Source organism: Ahaetulla prasina, chromosome 3 (assembly GCF_028640845.1).
Source record: "Ahaetulla prasina isolate Xishuangbanna chromosome 3, ASM2864084v1, whole genome shotgun sequence".
Classification (NCBI taxonomy): domain Eukaryota; kingdom Metazoa; phylum Chordata; class Lepidosauria; order Squamata; family Colubridae; genus Ahaetulla; species Ahaetulla prasina.
Genome location: NC_080541.1, coordinates 117,067,515 through 117,093,832, shown reverse-complemented (window position 1 = coordinate 117,093,832; position 26,318 = coordinate 117,067,515). Strand labels below are relative to the sequence as shown.

At 44.0% G+C, this 26,318-nt stretch overlaps 1 protein-coding gene across 2 annotated transcripts in view; it reads left to right on the top strand.

Moving 5' to 3' along the window:
- TEDC1 (tubulin epsilon and delta complex 1) overlaps positions 1 to 26,318 on the top strand; it is a 90,188-nt gene that overhangs the window by 15,334 nt on the left and 48,536 nt on the right. The window contains exons 4-8 of one of the 2 annotated variants that reach the window (XM_058175853.1): positions 538 to 740; positions 5,031 to 5,198; positions 14,094 to 14,192; positions 22,967 to 23,053; positions 24,460 to 24,663. In XM_058175853.1, coding sequence (XP_058031836.1) covers positions 538 to 740; positions 5,031 to 5,198; positions 14,094 to 14,192; positions 22,967 to 23,053; positions 24,460 to 24,663 — 761 coding nt within the window. The remainder of the gene's footprint in view (positions 1 to 537; positions 741 to 5,030; positions 5,199 to 14,093; positions 14,193 to 22,966; positions 23,054 to 24,459; positions 24,664 to 26,318) is intronic. The other variant, XM_058175854.1, reaches the window with a different exon arrangement.

The window sequence follows — 26,318 nt, the reverse complement described above, 5'->3', positions numbered from 1 at the left end:
AGTGAGGTTCTCTTCACTGGAGATGTTTGAACAGAAATTGGACAGTCATTTTATATAAATACTTTAATATTTATTTTGCATAGAGCAAGATATTGGACTCAATGGTTTCTTCTTATATTATAATTTTACAAAGCCTTTGTTTAATAATTCAATGAACTCAGGGATAATGGGAGATCACTTTCTTTTCATTTTAAGAACTAAGTTATTATTGGGGGAACAGAGATGGTACTGAGAGGCTAGTACATAATTTTTGCTGTCAGAGGCCCTAACCTTGAAGGTCCAATTTTTTTAAAAGGAGGAAACTGTGAACATGTCCTCCTAGGTTACTATAGTATAAATTAACTCCTGAAGTGATAGGATTTTATCCCCTTGCCTTCCAAATTTTGATTCTACTTGTTTTAGCATTTGGTATTCTTTTTGATGAATTTGTGGTTACTTAAATGGTAATAAATAATCAAGATTTATTGAATGGTAATAAACAATCAAGATTTATTGAATGGTAATAAATAATCAAGATTTACCTTATCTCCCCTTTAGGCACCCAAATCAGATTTGTCAAATATGCAGCCTTGAGCTATGGATATAGAAGACTAAAATTTTATCACCTTCCTGCTGATGGTTCAGAAGCAAGCAGAGAATTGCTATTGGCATTCTCTTGGTTCCTTTGCAGAATAGCTCTAATAGAAAAGTTATTGCTACTAAATAGATTTAAACTTTGGGATGAAGCAAAAGTATGCATGGTGAGTTCAAGGGGCTGAAGAATAATGTTCATTGGCAGCTAAATAATGAAATAGAGAGTGGGTCAGTTGATTTTTTTTGTTGAGATTGGCAATAGAGGCAGGTTATTTTTAATGTATTCCAATCAGATGTACATGTTCTCAGCATACTTTGTGGAAATTGTATAAGAGACAAATGGCTTAAAGAATTGAATGCATACTATTTTACCTAGAGCTAAAGTAGAAAAGGCAGATTAGAAATTATGCTAATTTAAAATATTTAGCTTCCTTATTGAAAGACATCTGAATTGCAGACACCCCTTTTTTTGGGCCTTTCGGTTCTCCAAGTCTGTTGTTGACCATCTCTAGGTAGAAATAGTCCAGACCCTGTGAGGATATATTGTAGAATTGTAGAATTATTTTTTTTGCTTGTTTTGTTATTTTTCTTAAACTTTGATGAAATATAGCATTATTTGTAGGAATGCATTGTTATATATCTTGATTTCAGCAAATCATTTAATAAAGTATCTCATAATATTCTGATTAACAGGTTATTTAAATATTAATTTTCTGCCCAATTGTCTTGACTTGACTGACATGCCATCCACGTTTGACGTGCTTCAAAAATTGTACTCAAAAGAGTGGTAATCAGTGGTTTCATATCATATGAGGATGGGAAGGACTGAGTGGATTGTCACAAGATACGATTTTTTCTCTCTATAAAGATTATTTTATTACAAACTTCAAAGAATTTTTTATGAATTTGCAGAAAATATATAGTTGGGTGGCTAACTGTACAAGGCAGAAATGAAATTCAAACAGATTTAGATACCGTAGAGCAGTGGTTCTCAACCTTTATAGTGCTGCGACCCCTTTAATACAATTCCCCATGATGTGGGGACCCCAACCGTAAAATTATCAGGAAGACTGCTGATTGATTTCATCGAGGTGATAGGCAGCGATCTCAGCGCGCGTCAGCAGCCCTAGAAGGGGGAAAAAAGCAGCAAACTGTTTTTTTGAATTTATCGCACCTGAACCCGTATTGGCTAGCGATCTGAACTGCTTGCGATTGCCTTGAGGACGGAGGCATTAAAGCGGAGACTCCTCCCCTATTAAGTTTATCACGCCTGAAGCCAGATTAGGCTAGCGATTGGGAATGATTGCAGCTGGTTTGAGAGGGAGACATCAGACCAAAGATTTCTTTCTTTTTTAATTCATCGCGCCTGAAGCCGAATTCGGCTAGCGATTTGAAGAGCCTGCAGCTGGCTTGTGGAGTCAACCATTGGAGCGTGTTTCTTCGACTCGCAAGTATACTTCCCATATTTCCGATTGTCTTAGGCAACCCCTGGCAAATCGTCATTCAACCCCCAATGGGGTCGCGACCCCCAGGTTGAGAATCGCTGCTGTAGAGAAATCTGCTGAAAATAGCAGAATGAAATTTAGCGTGGACAAATGCAATTGTTATATAGGAAAGAAAAAATAAACCCACTTATATAAAATGGGGAATATGTGATTTGGTAACAATACTGTGGATATATATATATATATATATATATATATATATATATATATATATATATATATATATATATTGTTTTCTGAGGTTTTACGGTGTTTGTATGTAGGTCTTTGGTTATTCGGGTTTTCTCCCGTGTAAAATTGGAAGTGTCTTGGTGACGTTTTGACGAAGTCTCATTTGTCATCTTCAGGCTGGTGTTTACAGTTCGTGCTTCTAGGAGCAATGCTTCTAGACAGACAGATATATATATAGATATATAGATATATAGATATAGATACATACATACATACATACATGTATACATATATACATACATTGCTCCCAGAAGCACGAAGCTGAAGCCTGAAGATGATGAATGAGACTTCGTCGAAACGTCGCCAAGACACTTCCAATTTTACGTGGGAGAAAACCCGAATAACCAAAGACCTACATACAAATACCCGCGAAAACCTCAGAAAACATATACATACATGTATACATACATACATGTGTATGTATGTGTGTGTGTGTGTATATATATATGTGTATGTATATATATATATCTATCTATCTCAGGGGTTGTCAAACTGGTGGCCTGCTGGCTGGATGCATCACACATAGGCCACGCCCACCATAGCTCCGCAAAGGAAAAAAACGTGATAAATCACGTGACGGCAATGTGACACCGAGAGTTTGACACCAGTGATATATAGGAATAATAATTAACTGCAAATTGAATATAAATTCACAGTATAGTCATGGCAGCAAAAAGGAATGGTTATATCTCCATTAAGACATGAGTTTGCCTGTTTTATCAGGATTGATTGATTTTTCTATTTTCAACATTACCTTTTTGCCTTCCTGCTTCCCCAGGAAAAAGGGATATTCCTTATTTTCAAAATAAGTGCAATCAAATGAATATATAATTGTTTTCAGTAGCCAAAACATACTTTTATTAAGTAACAGAATTATGCATATCTATTCTATATTTAATAAAATTGTGAAGTGATTTTCTACTTAAAGAATTTTAAAATTTCCCTCATTCCTCTCCCTCTCCCTCCCCCAAAAAGTAGCAGTCAATCTGGTAATACCAACTATTCATCTATTTCTGCATAATTAAAGCCCTGCTTTTTATTTTTTGAGCTGGCTAAGCAATAAGGCTTTATCTTGGTATTTAACAGCTATGAAATATACATAAAATATTGAGTGAGACCAAAAATAGACATCTTTGTAGCATAGGACTACTCAGTTTTGATTTCAAAATCTGGACTTCAGAGTTGAGATATAGTAGCGTATCTACTATGATTTGATATCTAGGATTAGTGGCCACTTACACATAATTACTTATAAACTTATTACTAGTTTAACCTGGCAAACTTAATATTTGTCCTGATTTCTAATAAGACTAATATAGATTTATAATACAATACAATACAATACAATACAATATAATACAATACAATACGAACAATACAATACAATACAATACATAGATTTACATATTTCTCAGCTTCTGTGCTAGCTTCTTATACATTTATATACATTCATGTATCAAGCATCACACCTCTATATCAGCACAAGCATTCTATGTATATAGCGTATATGGAATAAATATATAAAATAAATGACAAGGTATATATTAAAACACCCAATGCGCCATCTTAATCCTTTTCTGCTAATATGAAACATCTGCCAACCTTTTCGTTTATTCTCAGGTATGGTTTAGATTTATTGCACAATGCTGTTACTGCATTCAGCAACTAATTTTGGACTCTACTCCAAACATTTTACAATTCAAGACTGTTCACTTTAACATACTTTCTTTGAATCAAAATGTATACTATAAACTTGCTTTCTCACATTCATGTATTTTTTACAGATCTCTTTAAGGGCAAAAAACTGGTCTGCATAGTGCCTACCTAAACCAACCTAATCTTAAGGCTGCCAGGCATAAAGCCTAGAAGGAGAAAGACCAATTTCCTCTTTCCATGATGAATTACAAGATTTTTTTTTCTCCACCATACAACATTTGGTTCTGTTCAATGTTCAGAGACTTAAGCTGATGGATACAGTCCCAAATCACTTTACATAATTTCTTTCCAATATTTCACTGCATTGGATAGAATAAAAAGTTGGTGCTGTTGATAAAGGGATGGTGATCAAAGTGACACATTTTCAAAGACTAGAATATTTGAATATGTCAGGAGCAGATAAGCTTGGTGTCCTTCAGCCATTTTAGATAATGAATCTCAGGGTTAGGCTCCCAGTTACAGTCCCTATATCAATCTTTCGTTCAATCTTTCATGAAATATTCAGAAAATTTAGATAGTCTGATAAATTGTTTTTCATTTCTGGGGAGCTTCATTTATTTTAACATACTTAATATTTCTTGAATTCGACATCTTGAATATATATATTTTGGGAGAATCTGATGCCTTTTAATGAAAATATCTGTATGTTGCTGCTTGAATGTGATAACCCAGAGCAGAAAAGGGAAAAATTCTGTTTATGAAAACTTCCTTTCAAGTTATGATATAGAGATAGAATACAATCAAGAAAGAGAATAATAAAAAGAGAGCTCTACATATTACTATTCCTAGAGGAATACATTTCATCAGACTCTTGAGTAATGAGACATTTCTCTATCAGTAGCATCTTTAGAAATTCTACTAAAATTTCTAGACAACAATAGATCTACTAAACATCTATAGGAATAGTCTGTAAACTCACGTAATAAACCTTGGATACTGTGAAAAGCTGAGTTGGTACAGAGCAAAAATCATTTTCAGAGATTTTGTTATTATTTTCCTTCTTAGTGCAATCCTCCTCTAAAATGTCTGCAAGATGGGAAAAGCCTTGTTTCAAAACCTCACATTAAAGGCCAAAAAGATGTCCAATACCTTCAGTGGTTGAATGGCTGCCTGAAACTCCAGTGGCGGAGTTACCACTCTGACCAGGAAGAGAAATGCAAGTTATTGCATAAAGTAAGTAGAACTTGGATTGCAATAGTTTATATTTCATGGCATTATCCTTCTCTGGTCTTGATTCTATAAGTTTCAGAAGAAGTTTTAAAACAAAATAGGGTTTAAGAGTGTGTCTTTATTTTTTTTAGCCAACGTTTGTAGCAAGAAGAATGGATATATTTTCTTTACAAGGTGGTGATATTTTTTTTATTTTCTATTTTCCAAGGTTATTAGGTACTAAAACTGAATGGAAAGTTCATAAGCCTGAAACCACTGTAGATTCATAATCAGTTTATTCTGATATAACAGTTAATCATGGTTTGACATTATGAGTCCTGAAGAGCCTCCAGCTTGGATATTACCTCCCACTCATGCCATAGTTCCATGTTTTAGTTCATAGTTTAGCCATTGAGCTGAACTGGGAGTTAGTTTGCAGCCAAGTCATAACTGAAATTTAGACTTCTGCTGCAAGAGGCCATAGTAGGCTTACAGATCTTCAAGGTAATACAAATTATATATATTAAGGATCAATAGAGCTCCAAATAATGTTTCACAATTGATTTTCAGTGAGAGATACAAAACAGAGCAAAATGGTGGACAAAATGTCTATTAGTATCACTTCGCCTTCTGAGACATAAAATTGTTATTAGTGTAAGCAATTAAACTTTCCAAGCAAAGATTCATGGACAAAGCAAGGAAAGCAACTTTTTGATATGTGTGGTTAACTTTCAGCATTAGAATACATTGTTTTTGAATTTCTTCATTGTGTCTGGGAAGATCATCCAGGAATGGTGGTGTTCTGCTTCTCTGCTTGGAGCCTGAGTTAATTTTTCTTGGCCATGCCTCCCTTGCCTGGGTCCTCCCCAGTTTGACTTGGTCTTCCATGAGTTGAGACTGAGAAAAAGAGGCTCATCCTAAATACAGAACTGACTTCGAATTAATGGAAACATTTTACCCAGTTGGACTGGGTGATCTCTGGAGAGCGATCTGGGAGGTTACCGGTCCACTGGTAATCCTCCCTACCGGCTAGCCGAGGTCCCTGCCTGTCCCATGCTCAGTGGAGAGGGCATTGCCTTCGATCGGGCTGCCCCTGGCACTAGTCTGCGAACGCAGAAAGGGACTCAATCCCTGCCTGGTGTCATCCAGGCATACTGACAGCGGCAGCATGTTTGGCGCCTCAAGAGCCACAGCAGGAACACTCATGGCGAGCCAGTCTGCCTGAAATTGTAATGTGGAAAGTGACTGCGCATTCTGCGCCATCATTGTCACGGCAGGAGAGCTCTTCGTGAGCCAGTCTGCCTGATTTATCAGTGAAAGCAGCTGCGTGTTCTGTGCCACCGTGCCACGGCAGAAGAGCTCTCCATGAGCCAGTCTGCCTCGTTCCACAAGAAGATGCAGCAACAGCACTCGGCTCCATTTCAGCCATATAGGAGGCCTCCCTTAGGGCTCGAGGAGCATGAGAGTACTCAGCGCAGTCATAGCTATGGGAGGAGTGCTCTGTTTGAGCCAGTCTGCCTCAGCTGCCAAACCACTTCAGCAGCAATAGTGCTCGACACCATTACAACTGAGGCAGGAGAGCTCTGGCGAGCCAGTCTGCTCCATCTGATGAGGTAACCCGGTGAACATGACCAGCAACAGCGCGGCATCGGCAGGAGAGCTCCTCTCGAGTCAGGCTGCCTCTTAACATAATGTTCAAAACACGTAAGGAGCACACAGTGCCATTATAGCTGCTGCAGCAGTATTGCTGCTTTCGAGTCAGACTGCCTTGAATTTTGTCATAAAATTGGCAGAGTGCAACGCAATGGCAGCCATGGCAGAAAAGCTCCCTTTGAGTCTGTCTGCCTGGAATCGGTAAATAACTTGGAGTCAGCACAATGACAGCCATGGCAGGAGAACTCCTTTAGAAACAGTCTGTCTAGGATCAGGGAATAACATAGCATCAGTGCAATGGCAGCCACGTCAGGAGAGCTCCTTTACAGCCAGTCTACCTGGGATCAGGAGATTACTTGGCATCAGCGCAATGGCAACCACGGCAGGAGAGCTCCCTTCGAACCAGACTGCCTAGGACCAGGAGATGACTTGGCATCAGCTCAAAGGCAAGGTCACAGCGTCGTGGTTAATCTGCCTTGCCTCCAACGGTTTATCAGAGGAAACGCTTAGGCCATACCTGCTGCTACAGCGACTGAGCTCCTTCATAGTCATGCTTTCCCGGAGCTGAATTAGTGCTATAGCAACCTTGCCTTGGCTCCCTTTGAACCAATCTCTAGCTCCCTTTGAACCAACTCTGATTCCACTTGGGTGGTAGCGGTGGTACCTGGTACCATTAGGGCCGCGTTGAGAGGGCTCAGGGAGCTGGTAGGCCTGATAGAAAAAAAGAAAAGGCGGGAACATTGGTGCCTTTTTAGCTGTGAAATTGGCTACGCGTTGTCTACTAGTCTGCCCAGTAACAATATGGTAGACAGGCTTGATGCCAACTGAACTCAGCAAGCAGCTGCTCCTTACAAGCCAATCTACCTGGAAATGGCTGATAAGGGAGAGTCACCCCTGGCACTCTGGAAAGAGGGAACAGGGCGAGGGTCGCTCATAAGAGCAGGTGTCGTGTCCCACTCCTCCGCTGATGGCCGGGTCGGGGAAGTCCGTATCAAGCGTGCCTCTGCAGCTCTGCCAAAGTCCTATCAGAGTTCTCCTGGCAGGAGACCAGGAAGTGACTTCAGCAATCCAAGTTAGACTTTGCCTGACTCAGAGAATGCCAGAAAGCAGATCCTTTATATAGGCCATGGGGTGTGGCTCCATGACTCAACACTTATCCAGGCCTGCCCCTCCCTTCCTTTTGCTGACGTCGCCTCTCAACTCTCCGGAAGCGAGGATCTCTCCAGCCTCCAGCTGTTGGCAATCCTAGCTCATGACTGGCCTCACATTCTTCAGGCTCACATGCTGTGGGGGAGGGGTTTAGTTGCTCCGTTTGCCTGGGCATGGTGCCAGGACTGGGGGGTGAAGGCACGTCAGGCCCTTCGTCTTGCTCGGCCTGTCTGGGCATGGTGCCAGGGCTGGGGCCTGGAGGCATGCCAGGACATTCTTCTGAACTATCAGCATCCGGCAGGAGATAAGAGCAGCCCGGCTGGGGCAGGGGGAGCGGGCGAGACACAACAGCCTCGAAGCCATTCTACCTGGGGCTTCAGGCACCTCTCGGCAGAGCCCAAGGCACAGCCATCAGGGTTCCTACCACCATAGGGCACTTCCCCTGTGGTCTGGCTACCTCATGCAGCAGTATGTTGGCAGCTGCAAGGCTTGGAAGGCTGGCATGGCGTCTTCTGTGATGGAGATCTGAATGGGTCACCTTCCCTCGGGGAGGCAGTACCTTCTTAGCTTCTTAGCTGGAGTTCTCCAGGTGGTGCAAACAGAGACACCTGGTGTAAAGAAGAATAATTTCATCAGATATGGCCTCCTTAGACTGCAGTTTGTATTTGTTCGTGTCCAGAACCTGCTCCCTCTGGGGAGATCTGGTTGCCTCCGTTCCACCTTTCACCCCCCACAGTGGGAAGTGGGGGATCCCTCCCACAGAGGAGCAGCGCCAGACAAGAATGATCAACTAAGCTGATATTTCTCCGGCTAGGGCCATGGGAGAATGACAGGTTGTAATGCACCCAAGATCTCAGAGCTAGGTGCAGTTCCACAAGCCACTCTGAACAACCACAATGCAGTCATGGGGATGACCTATCATTCCTTCCCCACATGCTCTCCTTAGTCAGAGTAGAACTCCTAAACCAGAAGCGTTCAATCTCCCATTACTTAGGGGATCGACAAGGGCACAGGTCCATCACCTTTTCCCAGGTCTTTGGTTTGTCCAGATTATGCCTCACAGACCCTTGACCATGGCCAGACAGGGAGTGTAATCAACATTCCAGGCAAACCTCTCTGAGATTGGTCAACCGCCTGCTTGATTGACACTACCTAGTCACCCAACTTCTTCCTGAGCTTGACATAGGGGGCCCTTCTAAGGGTGGGACACCATTCACCCCTAGCATTAGGCGGGGCCACATGCTGTGGCTGTGGTCCTCACTGTTATACCGCTAGCACAGTATGTAGAGGCCACTTTGGCAGCCTTGGCCTCAATCTTACCTTGTCTATGGATACAGGGGCAATTGGGCCACTGAGGACAGGAGGGCAGGGGTGACTTAAACATGGCACCTCATTCAGCCATCGTGGCTATAGTGCCCTCAGCTGCCATTTCTTACCTTTCCTTTGATTGGGCATCCTTACGAGGACTCCGCCATTGGCATGTGAGGAATTCCCTTGCGCTGGACGCTCGCACCGGATATTGCTGACTTGTTATCTAGCGCTGAGTCCAGACAGCGGCCACTCTCGATGAGGCACTCTCATGTTGTTCTGTCCTCCTCCGCCTCCGTCCGAATGATGGCTTAATTAGCCAGCACTATCAGCTCTGGCGGCAAAAGAGCCAGCGTCTGCCAAGAGCCCTCGTTATTTTCCACGACGCTGGTGAGTCACAAACTTCAGCTCTAGTCAATCAGTGGATTTGCCTGTTACAAAGAGACACACCAGCTCTCGTTGCCTTTTATATCCTGTGGGGTGTGGCTGCATGACTCAGCACTTCCTAGGCCTCATTATTTCTTCCACCTGGCCTGCTTCTGGCTCCTGGAGCTAAGCCAGGGAAGCCGTGCTCCCGAGGTAAGTCCTGACAGCCCTTCCCCCTCACTGTCCAAGTCACTTTCTGGCAGCAGGCCTGGTCCAAGTCACTTCTGGGCATGGGGCCAGGTTCGGGGCCTGGAGTCACAACACATGTACATATCAGTTGCTGCCTCAGTGACAGCCAGTCCTCAACCCTGATTTCGTCAGGATCTGGCGATGGTTACAGGGTAAGTGGAAGTTGGCCTGGGAACCCGTTGGGGTTCTTCCCCCCTCTTGCCAGATGCGTTTGGATTGGTCCTGATTAGCATTTAGGAAGGGTAAAACCAGGCCTGCCTGGTTCAGCCAGTACTGTCACCCCTTACCTTCCTGCCTCAAGGGCGGTTCTTTAGGGCCCGGAGATAGAGCTGGATTTCTGTCACCATTAGGTCACTTCTGGCCGAGAAGGGCTGTCGTGCAGTAAATTTGGAGATTGCAATAGTACCTTCCTGTCAGACGCCCCTAGAGACCCACAGGGTCAGAGGTGTTCTTTCTACTCAGGGTCTCCACATCTCTGGGGTCTCTATTCACCTTTGGTATGGCCATTGAGGCGTCTGTTCTATCAAAAGATCTCCCTTCCAGTCCTCCTCCGGCCTGCGCGGGACACGGATTATGGGCCTGTTATCGGTGTTCCAAGACACAGGCCTTCTCACTAATTATGGCAGGTAGTCAGATTTCTCACGCAAGTACTCACCTTGGGGTATCTGGGGAGCCCTCGACTGGGTGGTATATATTCCCTGGTATACACCTGCCAGAATCCTGCCTCACAGCCGTCCTAGGGCATGCTCTGAGCAGTGCACTACAGGGAACCTTCTGACTACCATAGTCAGACCAGGGTGCCTTGCACTCCAGGTTGGAATACCTAGACAAGTACGACTGGGATTCTGTTCACAGAAGTTGATTGGCAGCTTCCATCGGCTCACTGTTCTCTTATAGGACAGCCAGGGGCTAGGGAGGCAGACATTTCCTGGCCTCTAGCCAAATCCCAAAGCACTCTTGCTAGGCCTCGCAGCGGACTGGGGCTGTCTGCTGGACTCCTGATGCGGTGGAGGATCCGGTTCTCAGCTTAGATGATAAGTCTTCCATATCCCAAGTTCGACCTGAGTGCTGTTTTCCCTGGCACTCTGGCTGAAGGGATCCCTTAGGTTCCCCGGTATGGACAGGTCTAGTGAGGTACTTCACAAGCTGGACTGGCGTTACCGCACCCGGTGGGAGGTGAGACCTGTTGCTAATGCAGCACCCGGTGTCTAGCTTCAGGATCTAATCCTGCTCCAGGATGCTTTCCCTCAGGGGTCTTCCGGTCATCATGGCTTCTGGAAGGCCATCCCACTGCCTGGCAAGGGGCACTGCCCAGCTTGTCCATTAGCCAGCACGCTGGGCCCTGTCTTCAGTTCTGAGGTTTTGTTGTGACCCAGGCCCAAGTACGTAATAGGAAACTCAGTCCGTGGGGGAAAAAAACTTTATTCGAACAGCTGAGAATTATTTCATTCCCAGCGTAATTCAACTAAATTAAAGCAAATTCCTCCCAACTCAAATTCCTCAGTCTTATTGCAAACCTTGCTCCAATTAGTCAAACTGCCAAAGGCCTTTCTTGGCAAACATTCAGAAGTCACCAAAATAAATGCAAGATGTAGACGAAGTAGAAGACGAAGCTACCAGCATTGTTTTCCGGCAAAGCCCAAACACCGTTGTTGGTCTGTTTTAAGCCTTATGGGAGGGGCCAGTCACCTCTTGGCCCTACTCCCGAGTTGTCCTTTTTGCTTGAGCGGCTCTTGCCTTCTGGAAGCTCTTCTCATGCGTACATTAGGAATAGGCTCCTCCTGTTCCTCTGCCTCACTACTATTAGGCTCTGGAGGCTCTGGAGTCTGCACCTCATTCCCTGATGACCCTGGCCTCATCTCAGCCTCATCGCTGTCTGAATCCATTGCCAGCTCTGCAGGCTGCTAGCGGACCACAACAAGTTTATCCGAGGCTTCCTACATTTAGGGCGTGCATCTGACTCCCTCCGGGTTCCTCAAGGTTGGGTCTTACATTCCCAGCTACTGCTCAACACTAGTACTTCAGGGCCACTCTGGTGTACCACCTCCTGTGGTCCTGGATCAGCACAACGTGTACCTGGCGGGGGTTGGGCCCCCTGCTGACTGTTGACGTAGCCAGCGGGCTCGGGTTCCTGATGGCCTCAGCAGTGGAGATCTGGCAGGAGTCCAACTTGCCAGCGCTGGGCTCCGGTGGACCTCTCCAGTCTCCGGGATCTGTTCCTGAGCCATGGGCCTGGGACGGCCTCTGCATCCCTTGCTGCCATGCCCTAATCTGACCTACAGGTGACTTGCACACCTTGGCGAGGGGGAATCTCATCACACTTGCCGGGCAGGGCCTTCCTTCTCCTCCTGGAGGGGGAGGGGATTCTTACTTCTTACTTCCAGGTATTGTTGTGGCTCCGGCCCCCAAGCCTATCCTCATGGAGCAGGAGGACTCTGAGAGTAAGGGGGAGGAGCCGACAAGGCCTCCCTTTCCAGGATCCTCCTCTCTGGCTCTGCCCCAGGTTCCAGCTGCAGGCCAGGAGGAGGAGGAGCTGACAAGGCCTCCCTCTCCCGGACCCTCCTCCTCCTCCCTGGCAATGCCCCAAGCTTCAGCTGCTGAGGATCAATCCTGGATCGACCTGAGGCAGCGATGAAGAGATAAGCATGCACAGCAGAGGAAAAGGTCTGGCAGGCTCAGAGAATGCGAGTCACGGAGCCACACTCCACAGGGGATAAAAGCGGGTGGAGCTGCCATTGGGCTTTGTGACGGACAAAAAACTACCCAGTGTGTGTTGCAGCTTGGTTGCTCAGGAGTTAAAGGCCTTTCTTTCCTGTAAGCTTGGCAACGGGACTTGGACACGAGTGCTTTTATCTCTGTCTGAGATAAAGATTTCAGAACTTGGCAGGCCTCTGCACGGTCGCTGCCAAGTCTTGTGCTTCCTACAGAAGAATCAGGTCTGTGTCAATAAAAGGACTGTGAAACTTGCGTTTCTCCATGAAGTGGGAGGGGGGACAGAACAGGTATCCTCCAGGGGCACCACGGAGGGTCCCTTGCCTATCCGAGCTTGGAATCAGGCGGCCATGTCCTCGTAAGCGCCTTCAGGCCCTTCAGCGGCTTCATGCTTCAGACGCTTTTCCCGACTGCGTGGCCACGCTGGCAGCGAGGGAAGCACGGTCTTCTGTCAGGGAGGTCAGTGGAGCCATTTTGTCTCCCCTTTGGCTGAGCCAGTCTTGGCCAGGTAAGTCCTCCGGAGGGCTTGCATGGAGCGGGGGTCTTGGGACCAGACTACTTCCCTCCCATATCACTGACTGGCTTTGGTAAGTCTCATTCCTGGATGATTTTCCCAAACACAATGGAGAAGGGGCGTTGGTCCTATCTGATATGCTCCTTCTCAGGGTTCGGGGAAAATCATCCAGCCCCACCCTGTTCACTGTCTGGTCCCTAGTCCGGGAGGGGCTCCTATTTTCACAGGTTGTCAGCCTCATCATTGCTACACCTTCATTGAAATGGGGAGGACCCAGGCAAGGGAGACGTGGTCAAGAAAAATTAACTCGGTCTCCAAGCAGAGAAGCAGAGCACTACTCATTCCTGGATGATCTTCCCCAAACTCTGAGAAGGAGCGTATCAGGTAGGACCAACACCTCTTTTATCTAAAGGCAGCATGATATCTGTCTAGCCTACTGAAGTATGCTACTTTTATTTTATGTACTGTAGCTCTATGAAACCCTAATCCTAACCACCGATAGGCAACAATCATTTTCTTGCCTGCTGTCCTGGTTTTGAGCCACCTGGAACTTCCTGCCAACTTCTCCACTGATTTGGTGGTGGGAAACATGCAGAAGGTTGTCTCGCCTAATAGCCTTGAGATTTGATTTCTTTATAAAAATTTTCAAGCAAAAATGGATAAAATGGTTTCATATGACTATGTGGTTTGCTTAATGATTGCAGTGAGTCACTTAACAATCATAGTAAAAACACATAAAATCTAGTCCGGTCGTGTGATGCCATGACTCATGACCGAAATTCCAGTTCCAATTGTGGTGGTTAATTCGAGGACTCCCTGTAATCTAATACCTAAAACTACACATTTAAGTGTATTGCCTTTACAAGCAACAATGTGTTACATATTGTTGCTTTTACAGACAATACATTTACATATGTAGTTTTAGATACATCTCATACCCTATCTCTCACCATATGTTTCTCTACCAGGTACATTCCTACACAGTAGGTTCTCATACTGACCCTGTTATTGGCCATTTCTCAGTCGTAGAAGTTGATGTTGGAAGACAAGCAGAAAGATATAAGCAGGTAATCCTCTTTCTATAGCATGATGGTATGTTAATAATTCAGAGAAACCTGCTTTCTGCAGAATTTCCAAGCTTCAGCTATATCCTACCCATATTTTCCTGAAAATAAGACCTGTTCTTATAATTTTTTGCCTACAAAAGAGGTTTTAGGGCTTATTTTCGAGGCTGTCTTTTTTTTTTCACGTACAGGAGGTGGCAAGCAGAGGGGCTGATGGGAGTGGGAGTGCCTCTACTGCCAGCCCTGCCCTCTCTGTCCCACCATCTGCTTGCCTAGAGCCACAACAGGCGAGCTCTCGGCCCGCCCTGGCCTCCGCCCATCCTGCCTGCTGGCCCTGCTGCTACTGAGACACTTCTCAGGCTGTTGGTCACCAAGTGGTAGCCTGTGCGGGGCTCTTTGCCCTCCTGGCAGTACTGGTCTTGGCTGCCCTACTGGGCTGCTCCTACCTGGTGCTGTGTGAGTTGGCACAGATCTATGACCCCCAGAGTGCCTCTCCCGCTGCCAGTGAAAACATACCACCAGAGCTTCCTCACCACCACCTTGAGGCTGATGAGCAACAGCCTGAATGCCTACTCGTTGCTGCGGGCACTGGGCTGAGCCTGACACTCTTCGGTCCCTGGCCCTAGTGGGCACTGCAGCTCTCGTACCAGCTGTGTGAGGCAGGCATAGGGCTGCTCATGGCTTCCTTTGATCTCTACCTCACCTGGGGCTGCTCTGCCACCAGCTGTTGCCATCACCTTACCTTTCACCTAGCCTGGCCTGCCGCCAAACCCCATCTGCTACTCAGCAGCTTCCAGTACCTCCTGGAGGCCTGGCGGTGCACCCCTCCTCTGCCCTGTGGAGCTTTGGTGAGTGTCTGACAGGTGGAGGGAGGCAGCTCCACTCCCCCGCCATCTGTCTTGCTTGACCTCTTGGCAGAAGATGAGGCAGAGTCAGCAGCCACCTGCAGAACAGTCTCAGGTGAGGTAAAGGGTGAAGGCGGCCAGGGGCAACCCGACGCCCGCCTCACACAGCCAGCACGAGACCTCCAGCACCCACCAAAGAATGCCGGGCCCATACCCCAGCACCAAGTTGACATGCAGATTGATGCTTAGCAGCCCAAAGGTGATGGGTGAGGTGGTACAGGCTGTGCGGCTTCACCGGAGGCCACTGGTAAAAGGGCCCTGGCAGTCCAACAGCATAGGAGGGGGCGTTCCAGAGGTCGTAGATCTGGGCCAATTCGCCCTGGAACCAGGCAGGAACAGCCCAGCAGGTCGGCCAAGAGCAGCCCTGCCAGGAGGGTGAAGAACTTCCGTGAGGCCAGCAGCAAGCCGACGTCTTTTGGATGGAGGCAAGCATGTGGCTCCTCCCCCTGCAGGCCCAGGCTGACAGGGAGGTGCTGACTGTTGCCCTGGAGAAAGAGGAGGAGCTCTTGGGCACCAGCATCCCATCCCCACCATCTGTCTGATTGCCGCTGTCCTCTGCCTTGTCCTCGCTGTTGCCAAGGCCCAAGAGTGTCTGTTCCAGCTTTGGCTTGGAGATTGTGGACAGCTAACTGCTGAAGGTAAGGCGTTGGGGGCCAGTAGCCAGGCCAGTCCTCACCTAGCACGCTTCTCCTTCTCCCATGGTACCCACAGAGAGGGAGATCAAGGCATGTGGGATCCCAGGCATGGGCGGTTGGCCCTCCTTGGCCACTGTTAGCGCGGGGCCCACCCAAACGGTGACAGAAGAGCCAGCTTCTCTACACTTAGATGGGGCCGAGCAGAGCAGCCCTGGCTGTCCGCTTTGCTCAGGATGGAGCCTCTGCTGCCGACCATTGGAAAACTCACTGTGGTTGGGGGCCCTTGCTAAGTGTAACCCCTCTCTGGGAAAGGACAGAAGAGCCGCAAAGAAAAGCTACGGGCTCTGGTGGCCTTAGCGCTTGCTGACTCCTGTGCTGGAAATGTCCACCCACACCCCCGCTGATGATGCTTTTAACTAGGGCTTGGGGTAGGGCTTATATTGCAAGCAGCATGAAAAATGATAGGGCTTATTTTCTGGGTAGATCTTATTTTGGGGAAAAAGTAGCTGGAATAAATATCTTAGAGTATGACTCCAAAGGATCTTAGTTAGTCTTCTGCAGTGCTTGTTATGAAAGAGCTGCCTACAAAACAGGCTGAGCTGAGCATCTTGAGATTTTACCAGTTTGCAAAGTGGAACTTTCCCCCCTCCCTCAAGGGAGAAGGCTTCCTCATTGCTTAGCCAATGACAAGATGGGTCTTTTGGAGAATATGGGTATAACATGCTTACATTGCTAAAATAATTTTTTAAAAAACTACTGGTAATCTACTAGTATGGCTGAATAGTGTTCACTTTTTTTGCTCTGGTGCTACATAAAAGATTTCTAAGCCACAGGGCAAGCCAAAAGTAGCACCAAAAATGGGTTGATGCAAAAGGCAAAAAGTTTAAACTGATGAAAAAAAACCCAAGGCATGCCCACCCTGACTCTGCTGGCAGTTGCTGATGAGGTGCATCCAACTTGGTCCTGCTGGCAATTGCCTCATAAAGGCAAGGCCAGGCATTCCTCTTCAGTAGTGGCAGAAAGAAGATAGTGAAAGTTGATGGCAGGGGCAACAGAGTTCAGATGGCCAAAAGGGCAAAGATGGCAGAGGAAAATAGGCAGAGGAGGGGAGCTGAAGCAGAGGCAAACATGGCAGAGTAGAACGGTCAAGCCCTAGCCTAACAGCTGCAACAAAGAGTACCCAAAATACCATTGCTAAGTGGCGTGGTCACGTGATGTTTCACTTCACAACCACATTGCTTAGTGATGGAGATTCCAATCCCAATTAGGGTCATTAAGTGAGGACTACCTATATTGCTGGGAATCACAGGTCCTTAGTTCAGATTTATTCTTGACCCCATACACATTAGATACCCTTAGATGTGCAACTGTTCCCCAGCTTCATCTATGTTTTTTATAAAAAATGGATCAGTGACTTCCCCTAAACTTTGTTTCTAGAAGTAGTACCAATAATTTATATAATACAAACAGAATTCTATATACATGCTAAATTTATTTATTCATTAAATATTATTTTTATTTATTCTAAAAAACCCTTTCAAATACCTTGGGATTGGGGTTGGCTGCAGATGTAAAATTCTCATTACTAAATTTATTTCACCTAACTGGGATAATCCAGGATGATGCAGAAATTACATCTTCAGCTAATGGTTGAAAGTTGTCTTCTTTCCTTTTCCTTGACCAGCGATATAAAAATAAGTTCAAACAAAAGAAACTGCTTTCACTGTGAAATACATATTCTGAAGCAAGTGTCTACGGTGTGTCAAATTTTTCAACTTTCAATTTCCAAACATTAGGGGTGCTCAAAAGTTGTGACATGCCTTGGGGATTGTAAAGATATTTTGGTTACTTCAGTATAATTTAGAAGTGTTTGGTAAATAACTACATAAATATCATAACTTTTTAATATTTTGTTTGTTTCATTTCACAGACTCAGCTGTCTTTCTCTTTCTGTTAAATGTTATTTTGTCTGAGAACGTTAATACTGCTGGTCTTATTTCCTGTGAGTGTGATAACTGATCTGTAATGGCTTCTTAAAAAAAGAACAAAACTGGGAACATTCACTCAATGAGCAACTTAATTGGGACTGGCAAAGACTTGTTGCTGTTTGAACTCCCAACAGTGCAAGTCATTCTCAGATATGGCCTACTGTTAAGAGAACAAAGTAGTGATGATGCTAGAAACTACCCAGCAGCCAGTCTTGCAGGAGACATATATCCAAAAGTACTTGAAAAGTGGGAACAAGCGAACAGTTCTTTTGTGATTCCTGTTGTAAATTCATGAGTGAATCTTGAATAAGATCCAAGAGAGCTGGGATCAAGCCAAAAATATATCTTTTGGTAGAGGAAAGCTAGAGGTCAAAGAGACTTTCACTGTGAAACTTGACAAACTGTTTGACATCCTCAACTACAAGTGTCAAATTGTTCTGTGTGCTGAATTCGGCTGCCCTGCTGGCTGCAAAAAAGAAGGAACTTGCTTTCGTTAAAGGTCAGAGAGACAAGATTGGTTCTTTTGGATCGCACCAGATTGGTTTGCCAGATGTCCCAAGGAGAAATGACTAGTCAAAAGGCAAAAGTGGCAAGATGATGAGAGACAGAGGCTCGCTAAATATAAGTATTTCAGGCATTTTGATACTGACAAATGAAGTAATTATCACTTACGATGAAAATGAAGGACAGACTGATGATGAAGATGAAGAGGAATGTGATGGAAGTTATGAAGAGGCCTTAGACCAAACACACGTATCCTCTACTTCAGAAGAAAAGACAGACTACAATAGATTAGAAATAACAAGTGTTGTTATGCAGACCATAAGTTATGGTGTTGGTCTACGTTTCACTGCTGCCATTACCCCAGCCACCTTCATAGATGCTGGCTTGATCACCAGAAAAGACAAGAGACTTGCAGTTGACCACAATAAAGTCAAGAGAGCCCAGGAAAAAATTACAAAGTCCCTAGATCAAGAATTTGATGAGCTCTGTAAGAAGGATGAAATAGAATACATCTTCAATGGCCGTATAGATGCAGCTAAAGTTATGCTGAAAGCAAAAACAATTCAAGCCAGCAAATTCCCCAGTACCATCAAAGAAGAACTTTATTCTGTGTGCAGTGAGCCGGGTGGAAGGTATTTTTATCATTTCACTCCTGAGAAAGGCTCAAAAACAAGGAAACCTGCTCAAGTGATTGCTAATAATCTGGTGTGTTTCATGAAAAGGAAAGGCATTGATAAAAGCTTGAAGGCCATTGTAGGAGATTCTACAAATGTTAATACTGGCTGTTAAGGTGGTGCCATGCACTGGGTAGAGATCAAGGTTGACCGGAAGTTGGTGTGTGCACTCTACATGAATGAGTTACCCCTGTGACACTTAATCACAAAATTGGTTGGAAAGACCTTGTCTAACAACAAATAGGCAGATAAAATTGGCAACATGTAAGACAACACAACAGAACTTGGCATTTATCCTTCATTCACCAGAGTTTCAATTGGTGAGCTTCTCATTTCAGTGAGACACACTATTGTAAAGGATCTCTCTACTGATCAATTGTATAGGATCACACAGACAATATGGCGGAAGGGGGGGCCATATCATGTTCAGGGGGTGCACACTTGCTGTTTAAAAGCGATTGCACGCTCCGGCCCCTCAGACTTTTCCCGTTCCCCGAGTGGCCAGTCTCCTCAGGGCTTGGACCTTCGGCTGATGTTATGTAATGCCAGATCCGTAGCAAATAAAGCCCCCCTGATTCATGATCTTATACGGGGGGGGGCTGCGGACCTTATGGGCATCTCGGAGACTTGATTGGGCATTGAAGGAGGGATGCCTCTGGTGGAGATGTGCCCACCGGGTTTCCGGGCATTTCATCAGCCGAGAGCCCAAGGTAGGGGTGGAGGGGTGGCGGTCATTATTAGGGAGAGTCTAGAGCCGATGGAGGCCACTGTACCTCAGATAGCCGGTTGTGAATCCCTTTACGTGAGGTGGGGACGTAGGGTGCAGGTGGGCTTGTTGATCACGTACCTGGCTCCTTGCTGCGTGACAACAGCCCTGCCCGAGTTGCTGGAGATGATAGCCGGGTTGGCGGTTGATACCCCTAGGCTTATGGTCGTGGGGGACTTCAACTTGCCATCAGCCGGTATGTCGTCAACGGCGGCTCAGGAGTTCATGGCCTCCATGACGGCCATGGACCTGACCCAATTAGTTGACGGCCCCACCCACGTTGGGGGAAACACACTGGATCTGATTTTTGTCTCTGGACAGTGGTTGAGTGATCTGGAAATACGAGAATTAGCTAATGAACCTTTGTTATGGTCAGATCACTCTCTCCTTCGTCTGGACTTTCGGACCGCCGCTCAACACCGCAGGGAGACGGGACCAATGCGTTAGTTCCGTCCCAGGCGACTGATGGACCCGGAGAGGTTCCTGATGGAGCTTGGGCCATTCCCTGGCGATCTGGCCCACGGCTCGGCCGAGGAGCTTGTTGCGGCCTGGGACTTGGAGGTCCTCTGCCCAAGCAGAAGACCACTATCATGCTGGACAAATAGCTGTCCAATCTCTTCTTAAAAACCTCCAGTGATGGGAGCATCCACAACTTTTGGAAACAAGCCATTCCATTGATTAATTGTTCTCACTGTCAGGAAATTTCTTCTTAGTTCTAGGTTGGCTCTTTGATAAGTTTCAAATTACAGGTAATCTTTGGGTTACAAGCATTCCCTTACTGTATGTTCGAAGTTACGTGATTAGTGCCCCCTAGTGTTTATGAACAAGTCCCAAAATTATGAATATTGCAGCACTATGGCAGTAGTTGCCCTTATGAATGACCGCAGAGGCTCAGCAACATTCGCCCCGCCTATTCCTCTCCCCTCCCAGCTGGGTCTTCACAGGCAGTATGCTTGTGGAGACTCACCTTGTGAAGATCTCTCTGTCACACTTTCTTTGCCTGCTTCATTGCTTCAGGCTTTCAGTACGTTCTCAGAGAACAGAGGCCTAACATACTGCGAGATCAGTAGCGCCAGATCTCGTGCTACTGATCTCGCGTGACACTGCACTTAAGACCTCTTTTCTCTGCGAATTGAGTCCTGGATGTTTGCAAATGGATGGAAGGCTTTGGTCCTTTAGGCCTTCCCTCCATTTGCAGTTTCCTTGCCAAAGCCTGTAGGGAGACTGTGTTCCTGTAGGCTTTGACAGATCTTTGCAAAAAGCTTTTTTTGGCAGCAGTAGAACTTGGGAGAAGCGGGTGCGTCCCTCTGAAACACTGTTCCTATCGGCAAAGACTTTTTGAAAAGGGCTGCCAAAGCCTAAAGAGATGCAATCTTTAAGCGCTTTGGCAACAAGAAAGGAGGCCCAGAGGGCTGTGTGTGGCCTCTGGGCCTCCTTTCTCGCTGGCAATCTGCTTGATGAGGGTCAGGTAATGAAAAAGGAAGCTGTGCACGGCTTTCCAGACCTCATTTCTTGATGGTAATCTGCTTGTGGCCTCCGGTGATGAAAAAAAAGGCATGGAAGGCCACGCATGTCTTCCAGGCTTCCTTTCTCACCAGCAATCCACTTGACGAGACCTCCGGTGTGGCCTTCCCGGCCTCCTTTTTCATCACCAGAGGCCTCGTCAAGCCCTTTGCTGATGAGAAAGGGGAAAGGAGACAAAGAAACAGGCTGGAGAGGAGACGCATCTTCATAAAGGAAGTCACCTTGTTGGCTGAAATGGCAAAACTGACTAATTTGATTAAAGAAAAGAATATAAGTACTTTTGTTTCCGTATGGAGACTGGTTCTAAACTTCGTGCTTGAAGTGGAAAAGAATGAAACTTTGATTTTGGGTTTTACCGAGTAGATTGATAGAACTTTATAGAAATGGCTTGTTCATATTATCATGAAAAAGCAAAAAGTTGTGATTTGATGCTAAGACCTAATTTTACTGCAACAGAGAGAATTAGAAGTCAATGCTTCTTTTTCTTTTTTCTTTTCTTATCCTTCCTCACTTTCCCCCTTTTCCTCCCCACTACTTTTCTATTTATTTTTGCATTTTGTATCTTATAATATTTTATAACTCATTAAAAATGTTAAAACTAGAGACTAGGGGAGGGAGAATGAGGTATCTGTGAGTCAGGGGAGGCCTTGGGTGGTGTGAAGCAAGTGGCCTGTTCCATCACTAGGCCTTCCCCACCCTGAGATACCTCAGGTGCACTTAACAAGCCACATATTTGATTATCAAATATGTGGGCAAAAGGAAGGAGTGATCACATTCAAGGTATGATATTCACACCCATGAATCCTCAGATTTCAAATGGAATGGGCAGGCTCCATTCCATTTGTAACTCGACTACCTGTATTCATTCTTGTCCTGCCCTCGAGTGCTTTGGAGAATAGGTCAACCCTCTCTGTGGCAACCCCTCTAATATTGGAAGAGTGCTCTCTAGTCACTTCTAGTTCTTCTCTTCATTAGACTAGACATACCCAACTCTTCCAACCATTCATCTTATATTTTATCGTCCAGTCTCCTTAATCATCTTTGTTGCTCTTTCTTGCACTCTTTCTACTGACACTTTATGTGATCTTGATACTATCCCACAGTTGATGTAGCCTAGGACTGCATTGGCCTTTTTGGCAGCTGTATCACACTAATGGCTCATATTTAAGTGATTGACCACTAGGACTGCTAGATCCCTCTCACAATTACTCTGTTGAACCAGGTACCACCCATACAGTTTAGAATATTAAGATACATGAATGGGTTTTGGCTTTACAAAAAGATGGTGATTAGTTCTCACGAAAAGGCTACCTTATAGAAAACTGGGGTTTGAATATATACTAACTAAAATCAATCCTCAAATATCCTTTGGGTCTCAATGCTCATTGCACTTATAGGTTTGTATGACTTGTATCTCTTTCTGAGCCCTTGAATGTTTAACTTCATCTTGTGATTTGAGAACAGAGATAGGGTGAGGGGCTTTTTTTTTTTTTGCTTTTACCATAACCAAGGAAATTCAGAACAAAAGCCTTCTGCAACTCTTCTGTGACTATTTCATAAAGGGATTTGGGAGGTGGGGGAGAATTCTTGATCAGGGATTATGCTGTATATTTACTATACATATAGAATTGTTTTGTCTACAGATCAGTTGGGGGTATGTTAGTCATCTAATAGGGATCTCTAAAGCTTGCACTGCTAGACATGCCTATTACCTTACAGAAACCATATTACTTTATGTTATATTGCAATAATTAAATACACTTTGTTTTTCATTTCTTCAGTTGTTGCATTTTGTGGAATCTGATTGCTCCCGTCTAGAAGCATTTTTGAAGTGGAAGCCTATGGAATCCCTTTATTGGCATTGGATGGTATGGCTCAATAATGTGGTTATAAAAAGTTACATATTTTTTAAATTTCCCTTTTCAGCCAAGATTTGTTTATAAAAATTCCCCCTACAAAATTGAACAAAATTATCGATACAGCTACCAGTTAAGTGTCTATTAAGTGCTTCTTTAATGCTTGACAATATACTATATTTGAGTTAGAGCTCTTGTTGAGGTTAAAAGCAATTGGTAATTTGCTGCACATACAGAATGTTGGGGGGGTGTCATAAATTTGATTACTAAAATGGAAATTTTCTAGGTAATTAGTATTTGATTTGTGTATAAATGGAAGGACCATAGGAGCTCCAGCTGGAATACGGAAATCAGATTTCTGAGTGTTTGCATGTGCTGTAAGATAGTTCTTATTTGCCTTATTCTGATCTGCCTTCCTGTTCTGTACTTGGTTGTAGTTGGTGAGTCATGGAGACCACAGTCAGATTAATCAAATGTTTGGTTTAAGTTTTAGAGTAAACTAGTCTGAAGACACTAAGACAGAAATGTATGTCAAATACTTCCCATAATAGAGATAGCATATATTACATACTTTATATATATTACATACTTTAAGTTTGGATTATAGATAGTCCTTGATATACGACCACAGCTGAGCCCAACATTTATGTTGTTAAGTGAGACATTTGTTAAGTGAGTTTTGCCCTATTTTACAACTTTTCTTGCCCCAGTTGTTAAGTTAACCACTGCAGTTGTTAAATTAGTAGCACAGTTGTTAAGTGAATTTGGTTTCCCTCATTGACTTTGCTTGTCAGAAGATTGTAAAAGGTGATCACATGATCCCAAGACACTGCAAAGGTCATAAATAGGAATCAGTTGCCAAGTGGTTTTTTTCAGTGATGTTGTAACTTTGAACCGTCACTAAATGAACTATTGTAAGTCGAGGGCTACCTGTACTTGCTCTTGATATCAATTGTATGACATATAATTATACTGTTTTAAAAGCCTGAAAATCGTGATTAAGCTTTAAGCAAATCATAAATCACAGAATGGAATTCTTAACTACATAAATTCTATCCATATGGACAAAACTCTGTTCTAATTTTGAAATCCTACAAAACTAAATAAAGATTTTTTGCAGGAAGAAACCCAAATTCTGGATGTGATACAAATCCATTTTTTGAACTATAATCTAATAAGATTAATTTTAATATTACTTGTTGGGGACATCTTTGTTCTAGTAATGTTCGTTTTCCAGTATTTTCTAGTTGAATCTGTTCTATTTAAGAAATCCATATACTGTAATTTATATATATTTGTCCAGTATAATCTTCAGGTAGAACTAGATGTAATTTACATTTTGTAGGCATTGAATTTATCTTGCAGATTATAGTTATGAAAAATTAATAAAGTTTTGGAACTTCCCTCCTCCTTCACAGGAGACTGTTTTGGATATGATAATAGAAGATACCCAGAACCAGACTGTGTGTTACAAGGGCTGTCTTTTGTCAGGTTCTGATCTGGGATGCCTTGGTGTTAGCAGAATTATGGAAGAACTTGACAAATGTAAGAAAGATCTTCTGAATCTATGCCAGGAGTTATGTGAGCATATAACCCTCAGGAAACTGGCTTGTTATAGAAAGGTAAGACCTGTTAGAAATCCAGTTGGGATTAAGACTTCCTATTTTTCTACTTTTTTTATTTATTTATTTAATTTTGTCACAACAGTATACATAAACATCGTCATAGTAAAAAAGAAAAATATATCATGAAATATATATATATATGTAGGTCTTTGGTTATTTGGGTTTTCTCCCGCGTAAAATTGAAAGTGTCTTGGCGACGTTTCGATGAAGTCTCATTCGTCATCTTCAGGCTTCAGCTTCGTGCTTCTGGGAGCAATGTGCTTCTGGGAGCACGGTTGAAGCCTGAAGATGACGAATGAGACTTCGTCAAACGCCGCCAAGACACTTCCAATATATGTATGTATGTATGTATGTATGTATGTATGTATGTATGTATGTAAAGGATATGCATAGCTATATTAATTAGATATAATAAAGAGAACAATAGGACAGGAACGGTAGGCACTTTTGTGCTCTTATGCACGCCCCTTATAGTCCTCTTAGGAATGGGGTGAGGTCAATAGTAGACAGTTTTTGGTTGAAGATTTTGGGATTTGGGATGTTAATTTGTTTTCAATCTTCTGGGTGGGAAGTTTAAGTTATGTTTTTTGCTAATGAAGGAATACATTTGCATACATTTAAGATTGTGACTTACTGGCATTACCAAATGTGTGTATCAAACATACACACACATGCACACACACACACACACACAATTTATACAGTATACATATATAGTATAAATTAATATAGAGTATTGAAAATGAACTTACAAAATTCCAATATTTTGACACTTATTAGTGTCAAATACAAACCTTCAATAAATACACAGCTGGATAGAAAATAGTCCTAGCAAATGGGCAAAAAGCAATATGGCTCATGATCACAGATGCACATCTTAGACTAAACAAATATCAGCACACTATGTCAACTCTCAAGGAATAACTAGAACAGACCATCACATCAGATTACATAGAAAGGTTAACAACCACTATTAAGACTACTTCCCAAAAAGAAATGGTGGCAAAGCCAAACTGGTTGATTTATGGTAATTTTTTATCTTTTAACCCGGGTGATAACAATATTGAAGCCAAGGGAAGAACTTGAATCAGAAGGTTATGTTTGCCATTGGTCTATTTATCAACAACTGAAAGAAAGATTTAAACTGGATAAAAAGTGTTATGGATTTGACTGTTAAAAATGAATTGGAAATTTTATTATGTGGAAATGATGAACATATTATTGCTAAGATCTATAAAATGTTATTGAAATTGAATTTTGAAAATGAGAATGTAAAACATTGTATGATTCAATGAGCAAGGAATTTCGGATATAATGTGATGCTTGAAAAATGGAAAAATATGTGGGCGAAGAGTTTAAAATTTACATTAAATTATAATCTAAAAGAAAATTTCTAAAATGATGTATCTTTGGTATTTAACACCAGGGGTCACCAACCTTTCGGACCTCAGGAACCTCTAAATTCATAATTTTAAATCCTGCAGACCACTAATATGATCTGTCTAATGACCGGCTGGGTGAGTGTGGCAAGGTGATCATGTGACTGGGTAGGCATGGCCAACTTGATGTCACTCACTTCGTGGGGTGCCTTGCCAGCCTCTACTCGCTACTCCACGTCTGCCCGCCCGGGCTCCTTAGGGCCGCAACAGGAA